Source organism: Phycomyces blakesleeanus (genome assembly GCF_001638985.1).
Source record: "Phycomyces blakesleeanus NRRL 1555(-) unplaced genomic scaffold PHYBLscaffold_17, whole genome shotgun sequence".
Lineage (NCBI taxonomy): Eukaryota > Fungi > Mucoromycota > Mucoromycetes > Mucorales > Phycomycetaceae > Phycomyces > Phycomyces blakesleeanus.
The window spans coordinates 869,789-886,892 of record NW_017265150.1 but is presented as its reverse complement, the minus strand read 5'-3'; the positions used below and the strand labels follow the sequence as shown (position 1 = coordinate 886,892).

The following is a 17,104-nucleotide window of genomic DNA, read 5'->3' as shown; positions in this document are numbered from 1 at the left end:
GTTCACAATGATCGTATGCTACGTGCCATTGAATTCATTAGGGCTCCTGTCAAGTTTGCTGTTGCACGTTCCTTTTGCTCTCAGGGATGGATTAGTGATGACCAACTAGCTGAGATTGTTCCCCCACGACCCACCAAAAAAGACTTGGACATCTCTATACATACTGCCAGCATCACCATCCCTTCATTCTCTGATCTATGAATTCAGTAACAATTACATTATGGAATGCAAATGGTCTTGCAAAACAGACCATACCTACAATCCTTTCATACGCTCCACTTACTTCCCTTCTTTTTATCACTGAAACGTGGCTTTTGTCCCCCCATCGTTATCCTACTTCTTGGCAGCAGTACCATACCTATGGTCAGTCTGTCCCCAATGCTAGCCGTGGCTGCATGGGTATTTCTCTTCTTGTAAATCCTTCTTTCCCTTACCCCATTTCTATTGTTCCTTCTTCTTCTCCTTATGTTCTTTCTTGTATTGTATTTGATTTTCTTATTCATTGCATTTATCTTCCCCCTTCTCTTTCTGATGACGATGCAATTTCTATTCTTTATGACCTCCCCCTCTATTCTTCTTCTATTCCTTCTTCTAACACTATTTTTTGTGGTGATTTTAATTCACGTATGGGATCCTTTCTTGGTGACCATGCTATCACTTCGCGAGGAACTTCTTTTCTTCAGTGGATTCAGGCAACTGGTCTCACTTGTTGGAATGAATTACTTGCATTTGGTATTCCTACCTTTCTTTCTGGTGGCTCTGGTACCTCACGTTCCAGTGTCATTGATTTATTTCTTTCTACATCCCCCCTTCTCAATCCTTCTATGCAAATTCGTTCTGATCTTTCTTTAGGCTCTGATCACAAAATGGTCAACCTCACTTTCACTCCCTATGTTTCACCTCCCCCTCCCCCTACTAACCATCCGCGCCTACTTTGGAATCTTTCCGGGCTTGCTCAGCCTGACACTCTCAAGATCTACATTGATACAGCTTCTGGGTCATTGGACAATCTGACAGAGCAGTTCAGTGCTTTCCTTTCTTCTTCTTCTCCTCCTCCTGTAGATTCTCTGTGCTCTGCTTTTGCTCAAGCTATCTATGATGCTCTGGACACTGCTGTTGGTCGTCGTACACCACGTACCATGCAAAAGTACTGGTTCTGGTCAGTGGACCTTCAACAAGCAATGGATCTGAGAGAACGCAGCTACCAACGCTGGCGTCATTCTAGTGGTTTGCAGAAGGCTATATGCTGGATGCGCCATCAGGATGCATGTCATGCTGTTAGGTTGTCAGTCCAGCGTCGTCGACGTGAAACATGGAAAGAATTCTGCAACAAATTGGCAACACAAGACTTTGCAAAGACCACAGCAACAATGAAACGTATTAAAAGCCATCGTCAAACCAGTCCTGTCTTTGTGGATCCGGGTGGACCTCAAGTAGCTGCTAACAAAATGGCTGATCATCTTCAACAGATTTTCTCAGGTCAATTTCTTCCTGCACGCCGCCCTCCAGACCAGACAGTGATGATTTCATCACCAATTGCAATTGATGAATCATGTCCTTTTACTCATCTTTCTGTAGAGAGTGCAATTCTCAAGCTTCCTACACGCAAGGCTCCTGGTGTTGACCATCTTCGTGCTGAAATGCTTCACCCAATTGTTAAGCAAGTCTCTCCTGTTCTTTGTCTTTTGTTCCAGCTTTGTTGGCAATGGGGTTCTGCACCTCTCGCATGGCGTACTGCACAAGTTGTCCCCATCTTTAAAAAGGGTGATACTCATGACCCTGCTAACTATCGTCCCATTAGCTTAACGTCTATCCTGAGAAAAGCCATGGAATATTGTCTACAGTTTCCTCTTGAAGATGTGTCTCCAACAATTGACATTGCACAGGGTGGATTCCAACGTCAACGTAGCTCCCTTGATCAAGTTCTTTGTCTCCATGAGATGGTCCGTCGTCACACAGCTCTATTCAAAGCACCACCAGTCTTGGCTTTTCTTGATATCAAGTCTGCATATGACACTGTTGATCGTTCTGTAGTATGGACATCGTTACGTCCTCTTGCCTCTGATGCTATGTTAGCTTTGTTACAAAGTCTTTTTGACAACGTTCAAGTTGAGGTGTTGCTTTCTGGTGCAACATCCAGATCATTCCAACCATTGACTGGCGTTATGCAAGGATCTGTGCTTTCTCCCCACCTTTATTCCGTGTACATAAATTCTCTACCAGTTGCTCTTCGTGCTGCAGGGGAACTTTGTAACACAGTATTTAATCAGACTGCTGCCACAAGACTCAATGATCAATTAGTCAATTCACTACTTTTTGCTGACGATGTTGCCATCATTGCTACACCAGAAGCTATGCCTGTCATTCTGAATTCTGCTGAACAACATTCTCAAGAGCTAGGATATCGTTGGAGTCCCACCAAGTGCATGATCCTTCACCATTCTTGTTCTCTTTCTCCTTTGTCATTCTCTCTCTACAATGTGCCTATTCCTCATGCTCATTCGTTTCCTTACCTTGGTGTTCCCTTCTCAGCAAAGGGGACTATTGATCCATCTCTTCTCATCTCTCGTAATTGTGTCTCTGCTATCAACAGCATGCGTGCTCTTCAATCACTTGGTGTCAATCACACTGGGTTGTCACGTCTACTCTCAATTCGTTTGTATCGCCAGTTTATTCGTCCACAATTTGAGTATGGCCTGGCAATATCCTGCTTCAACATCAAACAAGTTGCTGTGCTTGAAAAGGCCCAGAACACATGCTTACGCATGATTTTTGGAGGTCACTCCACATCTTCTACATCTGTTTTCCGTCACCTTGGGAATCTTCCTAGCATGAGGGAGAGGATCTTGACTCTTGGTTTCAAGTTTGTATATCGTGCTTTCTGGTTGCCTGATGAGGCTCTGTTTACTCTTCTTCGACCTGTTCTTACAAACCCAGCACACCAATGGTTTAAGCTTTTAGCTAATCCCATTTGGTTGTCTCTCTCCAATCGTCAGAATGCTGATTCTAAAGCTTGCAAGCATGCCATTCGTTCATTTTTGAACCAGGGCCTCTCCTTGCAACGCTCTCAACAAATACTTCTCTCTGCTTGCCGTCCTTCTCTTGGTGTTGACCCTATTCTCTGGCTTCCCATGACTAACTATGAACGTAGTAGATTCATACGTTGGCGTATGGGGTGGCTTCCTGGACGTCCTCAACCTTGTTCCTGTGGATTGCATACCACCAGCCGTCATCATGTCATTGAGTGCACTGGAGCTGCAATTCGTCTCCATCTCTATTCTACAGTACAACCCAATCCAATTGATTATGTACTCAATATGCTGCCTCTGAAGAAACCTAAAAACAACAAGAACAATGCCTTCTGGATCTTTACTTGGCCAATTCTTTGTAGAATAATGTTGGACATAGAACAGATCTGTCTCCCTGGGGTTGATCTTGCTGATCATGCTGCAACAGACAGAGGACAACTCTTCTTGAACTGGCTACCCAAATGAGACTGGCCATCTCCTTTTATTTTTAGTCTAGATCTGTATTAGTCTTAGTTTCCATTTATTGCATGAATTTCATGCATGCTTCATATTTTATCCTTATCTCCCTTTTTTTGTATCCCCTAGCTTAGTTTCCCTTTCTAGTTTTTCCCATTTTCCCCCTTGGGTTTTTTTCCTTTCTATTATTCTTTTTTGTACTCTTAAAGGCGGGCAATAGCTCTATAGTGCGTGTGCCCACTAGCCTTTCAATAAAAATCTTTTACCTACACCAAGAAACCCACACACTCTCTTCCACAACCAAATTATTTTTTGAATTCAAACCCCGCACAGTTTTACTTTTACCTCTTTTTCTCTATAACTACTATATCAAACCTATCTGTTTTTTGCAGCAGGATTGATTGTCATAGTTGTTTTTATATATCTACCAATTTTCATTTTTTTTAATTGACTTTTTTTCAAATTGTTGGAATCATCATTGCAATCATCTTCACATCTGCGCCGAAATCACTCAAGATTGTCAGCATCTCCAACTACATCTCGATTGCCTGTACCTCTGTTATCGTCTCCAGCTCTTTTCTCCTTCTCTGAAGGTGGTCCTGGTGTTTTACCATCAACTTCGCACTTTTTTGTCCCAGTTTCAGACCTTTCTTTTTCTGCTTTGCCTGCTCCTGGTTCCCACGAAATTTTTTTTCAAGCTCCTCCAACAATGATTGGTTCCCAAAAACAGGTGATTAATTCCACTGGCCACCCTACTCCCACTGCTCTCATTTTGTCTGGCCTCAAGGCAGACTTTAAAAAATTGCACAATGTTTTGTCCTGTTCACATTGCCAGACTACAGGCAAAATTGTTTCTAATGGGTCTACTTCTCGTACTGGTAGCCCACAGTTTAAATGCAAATGTGGTGCAACATTTACTGCTTCATCCATGCAATCTTTGATCAATGCAGTCCAACACAAAATTCCTGAAGTTCATTCTGCAAGTGAGCCTGTTGTGTCCCCTTCTGTTTCCATCTTGGGTCATAGTATTTCCATGGCAGATATCCATGAAATTGAATCTGACATTGCACCTGTTCTTCCAACTGTAATGCCCACTCTTCAGGATATTTGGGACCGTTTCCAGGCTTATGATGAACGTCTTTCTGCATTGGAGGCTGTTCAAAAAGAGAACATTGAGTTGCGTAAGGCTCTTGCTACTGCAAACGCCACTATTGCACGTTTGACAAAGGAGAATGTTGATTTTTCTGTTGGTGCTGCAGCATCCAAATATGCTACTATTGCTGCCTCTGTTCCAGTTGTTTCTCAGGCTGATTTTCCATCACTTCCTGCATCCCAGACCCATCATTCCACTGAACCCACCAAGACTTTCGTTTCTAAAACACCACGTAAAAGGGCTCCAACTGCTAGGGCCATTGCTGCTGTTGTTCGTGGCATGACAATTAAAGAAAATGCTGATCAGGGGTTTCAAATTGTTTATGTACCTAATGCTATCTGTCTTCCCATTAGTACTCAACGTCAACGTCTTAGGAAATTAAAGATAGGCAATGCACGTGTGCTGGATCTCCACTATCCTGATCGTAAGGTGATGGGAATGCTTGTACATAATGAGTATGCTCCTGAGCTCAAGACTATCTTGGCGAGTTATGGTGTTACTACTTTGGATAACTTTGATTCTCTGGACCCTGTTCACCTCCGTGACCCAGCTCTGGCCTCTCTTTCACTTGATGATAGGGCAACAAAAGCTATACATGTTCACAATGATCGTATGCTACGTGCCATTGAATTCATTAGGGCTCCTGTCAAGTTTGCTGTTGCACGTTCCTTTTGCTCTCAGGGATGGATTAGTGATGACCAACTAGCTGAGATTGTTCCCCCACGACCCACCAAAAAAGACTTGGACATCTCTATACATACTGCCAGCATCACCATCCCTTCATTCTCTGATCTATGAATCCAGTAACAATTACATTATGGAATGCAAATGGTCTTGCAAAACAGACCATACCTACAATCCTTTCATATGCTCCACTTACTTCCCTTCTTTTTATCACTGAAACGTGGCTTTTGTCCCCCCATCGTTATCCTACTTCTTGGCAGCAGTACCATACCTATGGTCAGTCTGTCCCCAATGCTAGCCGTGGCTGCATGGGTATTTCTCTTCTTGTAAATCCTTCTTTCCCTTACCCCATTTCTATTGTTCCTTCTTCTTCTCCTTATGTTCTTTCTTGTATTGTATTTGATTGTCTTATTCATTGCATTTATCTTCCCCCTTCTCTTTCTAATGACGATGCAATTTCTATTCTTTATGACCTCCCCCTCTCTTCTTCTTCTATTCCTTCTTCTAACACTATTTTTTGTGGTGATTTTAATTCACGTATGGGATCCTTTCTTGGTGACCATGCTATCACTTCGCGAGGAACTTCTTTTCTTCAGTGGATCCAGGCAACTGGTCTCACTTGTTGGAATGAATTACTTGCATTTGGTATTCCTACCTTTCTTTCTGGTGGCTCTGGTACCTCACGTTCCAGTGTCATTGATTTATTTCTTTCTACGTCCCCCCTTCTCAATCCTTCTATGCAAATTCGTTCTGATCTTTCTTTAGGCTCTGATCACAAAATGGTCAACCTCACTTTCACTCCCTATGTTTCACCTCCCCCTCCCCCTACTAATCATCCGCGCCTACTTTGGAATCTTTCCAAGCTTGCTCAGCCTGACACTCTCAAGATCTACATTGATACAGCTTCTGCGTCATTGGACAATCTGACAGAGCAGTTCAGTGCTTTCCTTTCTTCTTCTTCTCCTCCTCCTGTAGATTCTCTGTGCTCTGCTTTTGCTCAAGCTATCTATGATGCTCTGGACACTGCTGTTGGTCGTCGTACACCACGTACCATGCAAAAGTACTGGTTCTGGCCAGTGGACCTTCAAGAAGCAATGGATCTGAGAGAACGCAGCTACCAACGCTGGCGTCATTCTAGTGGTTTGCAGAAGGCTATATGCTGGATGCGCCATCAGGATGCATGTCATGCTGTTAGGTTATCAGTCCAGCGTCGTCGACGTGAAACATGGAAAGAATTCTGCAACAAATTGGCAACACAAGACTTTGCAAAGACCACAGCAACAATGAAACGTATTAAAAGCCATCGTCAAACCAGTCCTGTCTTTGTGGATCCAGGTGGACCTCAAGTAGATGCTAACAAAATGGCTGATCATCTTCAACAGATTTTCTCAGGTCAATTTCTTCCTGCACGCCGCCCTCCAGACCAGACAGTGATGATTTCATCACCAATTGCAATTGATGAATCATGTCCTTTTACTCATCTTTCTGTAGAGAGTGCAATTCTCAAGCTTCCTACACGCAAGGCTCCTGGTGTTGACCATCTTCGTGCTGAAATGCTTCACCCAATTGTTAAGCAAGTCTCTCCTGTTCTTTGTCTTTTGTTCCAGCTTTGTTAGCAATGGGGTTCTGCACCTCTTGCATGGCGTACTGCACAAATTGTCCCCATCTTTAAAAAGGGTGATACTCATGACCCTGCTAACTATCGTCCCATTAGCTTAACGTCTATCCTGAGAAAAGCCATGGAATATTGTCTACAGTTTCCTCTTGAAGATGTGTCTCCAACAATTGACATTGCACAGGGTGGATTCCAACGTCAACGTAGCTCCCTTGATCAAGTTCTTTGTCTCCATGAGATGGTCCGTCGTCACACAGCTCTATTCAAAGCACCACCAGTCTTGGCTTTTCTTGATATCAAGTCTGCATATGACACTGTTGATCATTCTGTAGTATGGACATCGTTACGTTCTCTTGCCTCTGATGCTATGTTAGCTTTGTTACAAAGTCTTTTTGACAATGTTCAAGTTGAGGTGTTGCTTTCTGGTGCAACATCCAGATCATTCCAACCATTGACTGGCGTTATGCAAGGATCTGTGCTTTCTCCCCACCTTTATTCTGTGTACATAAATTCTCTACCAGTTGCTCTTTGTGCTGCAGGGGAACTTTGTAACACAGTATTTAATCAGACTGCTGCCCACAAGACTCAATGATCAATTAGTCAATTCACTACTTTTTGCTGACGATGTTGCCATCATTGCTACACCAGAAGCTATGCCTGTCATTCTGAATTCTGCTGAACAACATTCTCAAGAGCTAGGATATCGTTGGAGTCCCACCAAGTGCATGATCCTTCACCATTCTTGTTCTCTTTCTCCTTTGTCATTCTCTCTCTACAATGTGCCTATTCCTCATGCTCATTCGTTTCCTTACCTTGGTGTTCCCTTCTCAGCAAAGGGGACTATTGATCCATCTCTTCTCATCTCTCGTAATTGTGTCTCTGCTATCAACAGCATGCGTGCTCTTCAATCACTTGGTGTCAATCACACTGGGTTGTCACGTCTACTCTCAATTCGTTTGTATCGCCAGTTTATTCGTCCACAATTTGAGTATGGCCTGGCAATATCCTGCTTCAACATCAAACAAGTTGCTGTGCTTGAAAAGGCCCAGAACACATGCTTACGCATGATTTTTGGAGGTCACTCCACATCTTCTACATCTGTTTTCCGTCACCTTGGGAATCTTCCTAGCATGAGGGAGAGGATCTTGACTCTTGGTTTCAAGTTTGTATATCGTGCTTTCTGGTTGCCTGATGAGGCTCTGTTTACTCTTCTTCGACCTGTTCTTACAAACCCAGCACACCAATGGTTTAAGCTTTTAGCTAATCCCATTTGGTTGTCTCTCTCCAATCGTCAGAATGCTGATTCTAAAGCTTGCAAGCATGCCATTCGTTCATTTTTGAACCAGGGCCTCTTCTTGCAACGCTCTCAACAAATACTTCTCTCTGCTTGCCGTCCTTCTCTTGGTGTTGACCCTATTCTCTGGCTTCCCATGACTAACTATGAACGTAGTAGATTCATACGTTGGCGTATGGGGTGGCTTCCTGGACGTCCTCAACCTTGTTCCTGTGGATTGCATACCACCAGCCGTCATCATGTCATTGAGTGCACTGGAGCTGCAATTCGTCTCCATCTCTATTCTACAGTACAACCCAATCCAATTGATTATGTACTCAATATGCTGCCTCTGAAGAAACCTAAAAACAACAAGAACAATGCCTTCTGGATCTTTACTTGGCCAATTCTTTGTAGAATAATGTTGGACATAGAACAGATCTGTCTCCCTGGGGTTGATCTTGCTGATCATGCTGCAACAGACAGAGGACAACTCTTCTTGAACTGGCTACCCAAATGAGACTGGTCATCTCCTTTTATTTTTAGTTTAGATCTGTATTAGTCTTAGTTTCCATTTATTGCATGAATTTCATGCATGCTTCATATTTTATCCTTATCTCCCTTTTTTTGTATCCCCTAGCTTAGTTTCCCTTTCTAGTTTTTCCCATTTTCCCCCTTGGGTTTTTTTCCTTTCTATTATTCTTTTTTGTACTCTTAAAGGCAGGCAATAGCTCTATAGTGCGTGTGCCCACTAGCCTTTCAATAAAAATCTTTTACCTACACCAAGAAACCACACACTCTTTTCCACAACCAAATTATTGTTTGAAGGCAAACCCAGCACAGTTTTACTTTTACCTCTTTTTCTCTATAACTACTATATCAAACCTATCTGTTTTTTGCAGCAGGATTGATCCCCATAATTGTTTTTATATATCTACCAATTTTCATTTTTTTTAATTGACTTTTTTTCAAATTGTTGGAATCATCATTGCAATCATCTTCATATCTGCGCCGAAATCACTCAAGATTGTCAGCATCTCCACACTGCAAAAGACAACCGATTTAAGTAGCTTAATTTTTGTTTAAATCCTCCAAAAATCGGTGGTTTATGTTCAATTATAGTTTGGTATTTGTTACAAAAATTGGTTCATTTAGTTAACCAAATGATGAGATTATAGATACTAAAATCAATAGATAAATTGAGAGTTATAATCCCCCCTTTTCTTGAAATGTTATAATTGTCTGTAATTCTGGTTATATATTCACCCATAACTTCAAACCGTACCTAAACCCTACTTGTTATGGAATTGGCTTTGAACTCTCTACCTCTTAAAAAATTTTATTTGCTTTAATTACATGATATTATTGGATAGACCTCACTAAAATCGACCTAGAATCAGTCTGAAATCTGACAGGAACCAGCATTCAAATGAATGATTGTAAAAAAAAATTTAAATAGATCTTGTTGACATCATCAAGAGATGACGCATTTGAAATAGAATCTCATGGAAAAAATGGTTTTTATTGATTTTTGAATGGTTGGAAAATATATTTAGCTATTTCATATAGACCACTAATACTTCTTTAAAAGTGTGTATCCGAATAGTACGACTTGTATACATGTTATACTTTCATTTATTGGACGGCTTGAATGCATTGGACGACCTAACTTATACTATACTTCCCTACCATATCGGTTTCATGTATTCGGCACGTTTTTTGGTTTTACACTTCTTTAACTGAAAATGAAATCCTTGGTATTTTCTTGGAGAATACGTTTGTTTGGAACTACATTAGCTTAGAGCAAAAAAAGATACAGAAGTATTAATACAGGTTTCTTTATGAAATAAAATGAAATAACATACTTACTAGATTATTTATAGAGGTTCATAACAAATCTTGTGATAGAATAAAAATCCATTTGATTGATATTTTCTTTTAAATAAAAAGCAAGAAATAAAATAAACAACTTTATTAATATTTATGCTTTGATTGTAAAGACACTTGAATTACTTACGTATTATAGACACGCATTTGCAAAAGGGGGCAAATCAGTATGACTTGAAAAAAAGACGTGACATATTTATCTGAGAAGAAGAATTGATAAGTTACATTATTTAAGTTGAGTTATATATATATTACCTTTTCATAGACTGAAAATACCAGAAAGTATATAGTGTCAAGAGCAAAACATCTTTTATTACAAAATGGGTAGAAGCCCTATCATTTTAAAAATAAAAGATATTTAGTCAGCAAGGTGTTTCATTTTGGTTAGGAGATTGTTTATTACCTGTACTGTTTTGAATGCTTATTGAGTGTATTGTTTATCTAATATATATTAAGATGATTCTAAAAGCCAAAAGTATTAATAAAAGTTGAGATCTTAAGAGTAAGCTTACCAAGACATATAAAAAGAGACAAAACGAGAAGAGCAGGTTAAAGAAAGAGAAAATAAAAAAGAGGGGCGCGGTTATTCTATTAAATACGAATTTGGGGTTTTTTTTAAAAAATAAATAAATCAAAAAATAATTTTTGTCTGTAACTTAGAATTGAAAGAAAACGCAGTTGCACTATGCCAGCAGCTAATACATATGAAAAACAGAGTATAGTATAAAATCATATTATTCAAATACTAATACATAATATAAGAATAAAACATGGATTGAAAATTAAATTAAAGAAACACATAAAATACTCACAACAAGAGTGGAAACATTCAAAGCTGTTCTTGTTACGTAATAGATCATGGTATTCTCTGAGAAAGAATAAAACTTAAAGCCCAAATTAAACATAATATAAATAGACCCTTTGGATTTAAAAAAAAACAAGCTATTCTTATTATTCACAATGTCAAGAAATCTCAATAACAATTCAGTTAACAATGCTTTTGGTGAAGAACCTTCTGTGGGAAGGTAGATTAAAACCAGGCAGTCTTCAATTTTCTTATATTAATTTTATTTTTGTTTTTTATAAAAATCAAAAAAAAAGCCCACCAAGAAATACCAATGATATAAGGACGATAATGTTGCAACACTCACAGGGAACAGTGAGCAATCAAAGACCACTAGCACCAAAGAGAGCTCGGTTGAATCTTGAAGGTGATTCGTCAGGTAGAACTCGTAACATCCATGATGTGTACGAGAAACTTGATATCATGAATGGTGTCTTAAACACTGTTTTGAAGAACACATCTTCTGAGAAAGCCCAAGCCACTGCAAGTAATGCAGTTGAGCAAGACATGTCGCCTGGACGTCAACCAACATTGGATGTAAGTAATCATAATATGTTTTTATATAGATAGAATTTAATATACATTTATATTATAGCAATTGTTGCGCGATTATTTGAGTGAAGAGAAATTGTATGACCAATACAATACCAATGAAAATAAAAACAGTGAGGGAAACAGACTCGTTCTGAAGTCTGTTACCGATTACCTTCATCATCAAGAAGAGGGGAAAAAGGTGGATTTGCCAACTCTTCGAACTAAGATTGTGCGGCACATTGGCAACAGAAAGTTGCAAGAAAAAAAAACAGAAGAAAAGAAGCAGGAAGAGAATCGACGGGCCTGTCTTTGTCAGCAATGTGTAAAGATAAAAAACACATGCACACAATATACTAGATGTGATATTAAATTAGAAATATTATATATTTATATATAGTCGTGTGAAAGAAGACAATCTGCCTTGAAAGCCAATCGGGCACACTTTGTGAACAGCTTTGGAGAGAATGTTGACAGTATTCTCCATGCTGATTACGTGTCAGACCTTGAGAGTGATGACGAAAGAGAAGAAGAGAAACAGGATTCGTCCTCAGAAAACAGTTTTTTTTTGGAGATTCTGCCCAAGCTGGAGAAGCGAAGAGGTATAGTACAAAAAACTATTTTTTTGGATGGTGTGTAATAATACTTACATTGACATATAGGGAGATAGGTTCGTTGATGAACTTGATGTGGATTATGAGGCAGCTCATGATAAGAAAAATAATACCCATCCATTCGAGCATAAATTTAAAGGAATAAGAGATAAGCAGCTTAGTAAGACCAAGGCAAACAAGCTGCCATCATGGTCAAAGAAATAATAAGACAATAAATCAAACATTTTCTAATAAATTGATAAAAGAGTGCAAAATGGTATTTTATTAATATTATTTAAGCTTCTATTTTTTGGGGTAAAGGGATTACTAAACGTTTAAATTCACTAGTTATAGTAAATCTATATTTAGCAATTGCGATTGGTGAATATAAACAATGTACTGGAATAATACATTCATAATTAAGTACAGAAGAAAGTTCATTCCAGAGCTCAATGCCTTCATTTAACATTGGCTGGTAACTCCCCAAAGAATAACTAGAGTACCACTCAACAAACGCAAAAGTATGGGTGATGACAGTTTTGTTGATAGTTATCAAATGTTGAAATAAATACAGTATACAGCCAGAAAACGCTGCTTTATCTTCACTGTTATTCTCAAGATAATAGGCATGGAAATAAGACCCAGAAGAGTATTCCTGTCCAAGAAGAGATATCTGTTTTATTTTCTCAATTTGGTTATTGACAAAAATCTGGTTAGACTCGCAGTTTGAATAATGGCCAAAAAGATCGTGACTGCCATACGCGTGTCTGTAAAACTCCAGTAAACATTCATAATGTCCCTTGCACATTGTAATCCTTTGGTTGAGTTTAATTGGAAACACTGAAGGGGGCAACAGCTCACAACCCAAAGCAGAATGACAAGAGTTTAACGAATATTCAACAAAGTCAGACAGAGAAAAGGTACTGGCAGTAGAAGATGGATGCAATGCTGCTAATTGATCTTGACTATTTGAAATGCGATGCAGAAAGTCAATTGCGAACTGGGGAAGATGATTGACAAAAGATTGTATGAAGTTGCCAATGTATGTTATCTCCAAAAATCTCTTCATCATCATTGATTCAAAGCCGCCTTTTTGATTTGTTTCGATATTCTTCAACAAACCATTGTATCTCTTGAAACTGAATAACCAGAAAGCATAAATTGGCCCAAAGTCATGAACACACTCGCCAAGATGAAGATGTAGATGCATATTCAGTGTCACAGCCGATTTTCCATACAGTGTCTGAAATCTTGTACAAAACAATTGGAGTTTACTGTGGGCTTCATCTATTTCTTTGTCATTGATCAAAGGTTTTGTGAGTAAGTGGCATGCGTCAACAAACAAAATCCAGTTTTCGAGATTTTTGGCTGGGAGCACATGCTTCAGAACAAATGGAGAGTATATGACGCACTACGACTTCCACTCGTCAGCTTTCATGAACAAAAAACCATCAGCAATCTTCTTTGTTATACGCGCATATCCACAAGGTACAACAATACCATTGGCAAGCTCTTGCATAGTTAACTGATTCTTTTCATTGATATAGTTACACTCGCGCCATATCTGAATCATTTGCTTTGCAGTTCCAAGATAGAGGTTATGTATCGGGTCTATAACTGTAAAGCGGACTAGGTCAAAGTAAGATAACCAATGAAGCTCTGACCACCGAGTGCCATTTTCTTTTTCTAGACATGTTTGCTCAGTATTGTTCAATGCATTTGCCTAGCTGACAGTGTGTTCCAGATTCATTGTCTTCGTGCGTCTCACCCAATTGCTATACTTGAATCCAGAGTAGTCAAGCTTGCTGGTCTTCTTTATAGTCGTGAATTGTTGTTGACATTTGTGACAGGCGCATGTGCTCATGTGGCCAGTAAATCCAGAGGTTTTGCGAGTGGCAGAGATATCACAGGCAACACACATCAATGCAGCACAAACAACAATCTTTCTATTTTGTGAGTCTGTCATTTCTACACCAATGTACATCTCCAACAATTCGTTAACGAGCGGCTTCAAGTAATGATTCATGCTGTCAGTGCTTGCTTCCTTCGGCCCAGATATCATACCAACAAGAATGACATTTTCAGACTTAAGACGTTCACTCCGTGGGAGATTGTTGATAGAGAGATATATCGCACCACTGGAATGTGTTTGTCCATCAAATGGCTGAAACCAATCGATATTCAGAGTCAACATTAAAGATTGGCTATCATCAACAAACCGTCTGCCATTGATGTCTTTAATATCACTCCAAACTGCACCATCGAAAATGTCAAGTTTGGTGTTTTCAATTATTTGATGATTTCTCCACAAATTGATCTTGGACACGAAATCTGGCTTGGAGAATTTTTGTTGCAAGGCGTACTTCAGAGAGTTGAATGGATATACCATTGCTGGAAGAGAATGATTTCCAGTTGACACTTTAAAGAGATTGTTGTTGCAAATGGCGGATTGAGAGAATTTCTTAAATGTACAGACTCTTTGACTTGTTTCCGGAGGATAAATCGAATGACATTGTGAGCATGCAATGTATACTGTCATTCCGTCTGTTGCCATGTTAAATCCTGTCTTATGCTTCAAACTATTGATCGTCAGCAGAAGGGCGCCAGACATATCACAGAGAGACAGTAGAGTATTACAAAATTCAATGAGAATCGATCCACCGCTTTCCACCAAAAAGGTCAAGTGAAATATGACAATGAATACTGCAACAAAGCGAATATACAAGGGCATGTTATCAAAAGACGAAGGACGAGCTATGAAGACAAAGGTTAAGTTAGTTTAAATTAATATATTGATTAATTGTCTATATTGTATTAATTCATACCTGATTCTACTATTGAGGTCCCACTGGTCTCATCAAAGTTTTCTTCTTGTTCAAAAACAAAACCGGTATTGCCTTCTTCAATCTCATCTCTATCAACCACAAATGCTCCTGTAAATGTATCTTTGGCAGTAAAGATAGACTCTTCTTGGGACAAAGGTAAGTCAACTGGAAAGGAATAATTGTTGTAAAGATGTAGAAATAAAAATATAATTACAATTATAATCATATAAAAAATAAAAAATAAAAAAAATATATATCAGTTTCAATTATTATTTTGTTCATTTATTTTATTTTATTTTCTTACCTTCTTGATCAAATTCAATGTTTTGTTCTTCATTTTCGTCTTCATATTCGCCTTCACCTTCGTTCTCGTAATCATAATCATTGTCATTGTCACTGTCAATACTATCTACTTCCATGTCGTCAAAATGTTCTTCAGGAACATCTATTTTATGAATTAATTTATATTAATTTTACATGTACAGCTCAAGTTATTCTTGTTATTTACCCATTGCATTGTCTTTGGCAACAGGCACTATATGTTTCTCATAGTGTCGTTGTGCATTTTGTCTTTTCTGTTTCTTTCCACAGCTATCCAACTTTGTACAGTCTGGACATTTGCAGATAACATAACTGACTTTCTTTTGATTATTGGACATGTTGATTGTTTTAAATTATAAAAAAAATATATAGATTTTAAAAGATCTTGATCAAGGTCTTTATATACCAAAAAAAAATTATAAATAGATAAAATACTGCTCCATGCCATGACTATAGTATGCCAAGTAATTCTTTGATACATCTACTACACATATCATCATAATTATACTCATATATCGTTAAGTCATTAACCAAGTCAAATACTGCATAAATTACTAAAAGTGTACGCAATTTTTTTAAAGTCTTTTTTTAGAATTATAATATTTGATATGACAATGATTCGACCATAACAAAAAATTATCCAAAAATGAAACATTCGCCTCTCACAACATATGAAATAAAAAAATCTGATATTTTAGTTTCATATATCAAAGAGAAAAATCACACAAAAATATTGCTACAGTAAAAATAAAATCACAACCTTTTGTCTCGTTCCCTTGAAATATATTAATTAAATATTTGTTCTTATATTCACATTTATAATACATAAAAAATATTTAAATGATTTATTTTGAAATAGAAAAAGTGAAACCTTAAGAATATATATAATTTTTATTAAATATTATATTAACTTTTGTATAAGTGTTTTTTCAGTGTAATTTAGAATTATATCAAAGAAGTGTATAATATAAAAAAAAACCCAATTTTATAATTTTATGACCAAAAAAATGACGGTAGTGTGATTTTATAGCTAAAAAAGAGCGATCTGAAATCACAACAGAAAAAAATTGAAATTATTTGAAAAAATTAAAAAACAAAAATTGTAATAAAATTTTTGCAGGTTTTCAGAAACTAAAATCAGCAGTCTTTTGCAGTGAATGATGATTATTTAGAAGAGTGTACAGGTCTTTGGGCATAATCACAAAAGGAAATAATCAAAAATAATAAAAAAATAAAAATAATCAAACTACTAAAAAATATAAACTCTCAGGAAGCATACTAAATAAGTAATATCAAGAAGTGTAAAGGAACAAGTGCAATGCAAAGGGAAGCAAGCTAAAAAGGAAATAAAAATCAAGGAAAAAATAGAAAAAAGGAGAAAAACATTTAAAGTCCAGTGGGAATTTAAATGTTAATAGCAAGAAAAAAAGAAAAAGAGGGAGAGAGAAAATAAATCCAAGAAATCGGATTTTGTTGTGTCCGGAGATAGAGTCACAACTTTGCACTGTCCATAACTTAATAGTCTGTCAATAAGTTGACGTCACATCAAACAAATATACATCTTTGTTTTATGCTTCAATATTTGACAGCACTTACACTACAACAGTGTTGGTTTCTTGGTGTAGGTAAAAGATTTTTATTGAAAGGCTAGTGGGTACACACACTATAGAGCTATTGCCCGCCTTTAAGAGTACAAAAAAGAATAATAGAAAGGAAAAAAACCCAAGGGGGAAAATGGGAAAAACTAGAAAGGGAAACTAAGCTAGGGGATACAAAAAAGGGAGATAAGGATAAAATATGAAGCATGCATGAAATTCATGCAATAAATGGAAACTAAGACTAATACAGATCTAAACTAAAAATAAAAGGAGATGGCCAGTCTCATTTGGGTAG

General features: G+C 37.9%; 5 protein-coding genes across 5 annotated transcripts; 3 read left to right on the top strand and 2 right to left on the bottom strand.

Annotated features, from left to right (window-relative positions):
* Positions 1–4,194: 4,194 nt before the first annotated feature.
* On the top strand, positions 4,195–5,436 carry PHYBLDRAFT_171055 (hypothetical protein; the record flags this gene model as incomplete). The annotated part of the gene is made up of 1 exon (XM_018436491.1): positions 4,195–5,436. The coding sequence occupies one exon, from the start codon at positions 4,195–4,197 to the stop codon at positions 5,434–5,436; it is 1,242 nt and encodes a 413-aa protein (XP_018289036.1).
* A 425-nt stretch (positions 5,437–5,861) lies between these two features.
* PHYBLDRAFT_171054 (hypothetical protein) lies at positions 5,862–8,730 on the top strand (the record flags this gene model as incomplete). The annotated part of the gene is made up of 2 exons (XM_018436490.1): positions 5,862–6,933; positions 7,769–8,730. 2 exons carry the CDS (start codon positions 5,862–5,864, stop codon positions 8,728–8,730), a joined length of 2,034 nt encoding a protein of 677 aa, XP_018289035.1.
* Positions 8,731–9,178: 448 nt separating this feature from the next.
* PHYBLDRAFT_171053 (hypothetical protein) lies at positions 9,179–10,957 on the bottom strand (the record flags this gene model as incomplete). Its single annotated transcript, XM_018436489.1, has 5 exons — positions 9,179–9,254; positions 9,900–9,998; positions 10,353–10,430; positions 10,501–10,538; positions 10,910–10,957. 5 exons carry the CDS (start codon positions 10,955–10,957, stop codon positions 9,179–9,181), a joined length of 339 nt encoding a protein of 112 aa, XP_018289034.1.
* A 100-nt stretch (positions 10,958–11,057) lies between these two features.
* PHYBLDRAFT_73825 (hypothetical protein) lies at positions 11,058–12,290 on the top strand (the record flags this gene model as incomplete). The annotated part of the gene is made up of 5 exons (XM_018442925.1): positions 11,058–11,122; positions 11,199–11,478; positions 11,537–11,797; positions 11,873–12,079; positions 12,135–12,290. The coding sequence occupies 5 exons, from the start codon at positions 11,058–11,060 to the stop codon at positions 12,288–12,290; spliced, it is 969 nt and encodes a 322-aa protein (XP_018289033.1).
* A 70-nt stretch (positions 12,291–12,360) lies between these two features.
* Positions 12,361–15,549, bottom strand: PHYBLDRAFT_171051 (hypothetical protein; the record flags this gene model as incomplete). Its single annotated transcript, XM_018436488.1, has 6 exons — positions 12,361–13,433; positions 13,539–13,788; positions 14,452–14,819; positions 14,891–15,055; positions 15,195–15,335; positions 15,399–15,549. The coding sequence occupies 6 exons, from the start codon at positions 15,547–15,549 to the stop codon at positions 12,361–12,363; spliced, it is 2,148 nt and encodes a 715-aa protein (XP_018289032.1).
* Positions 15,550–17,104: the final 1,555 nt, after the last annotated feature.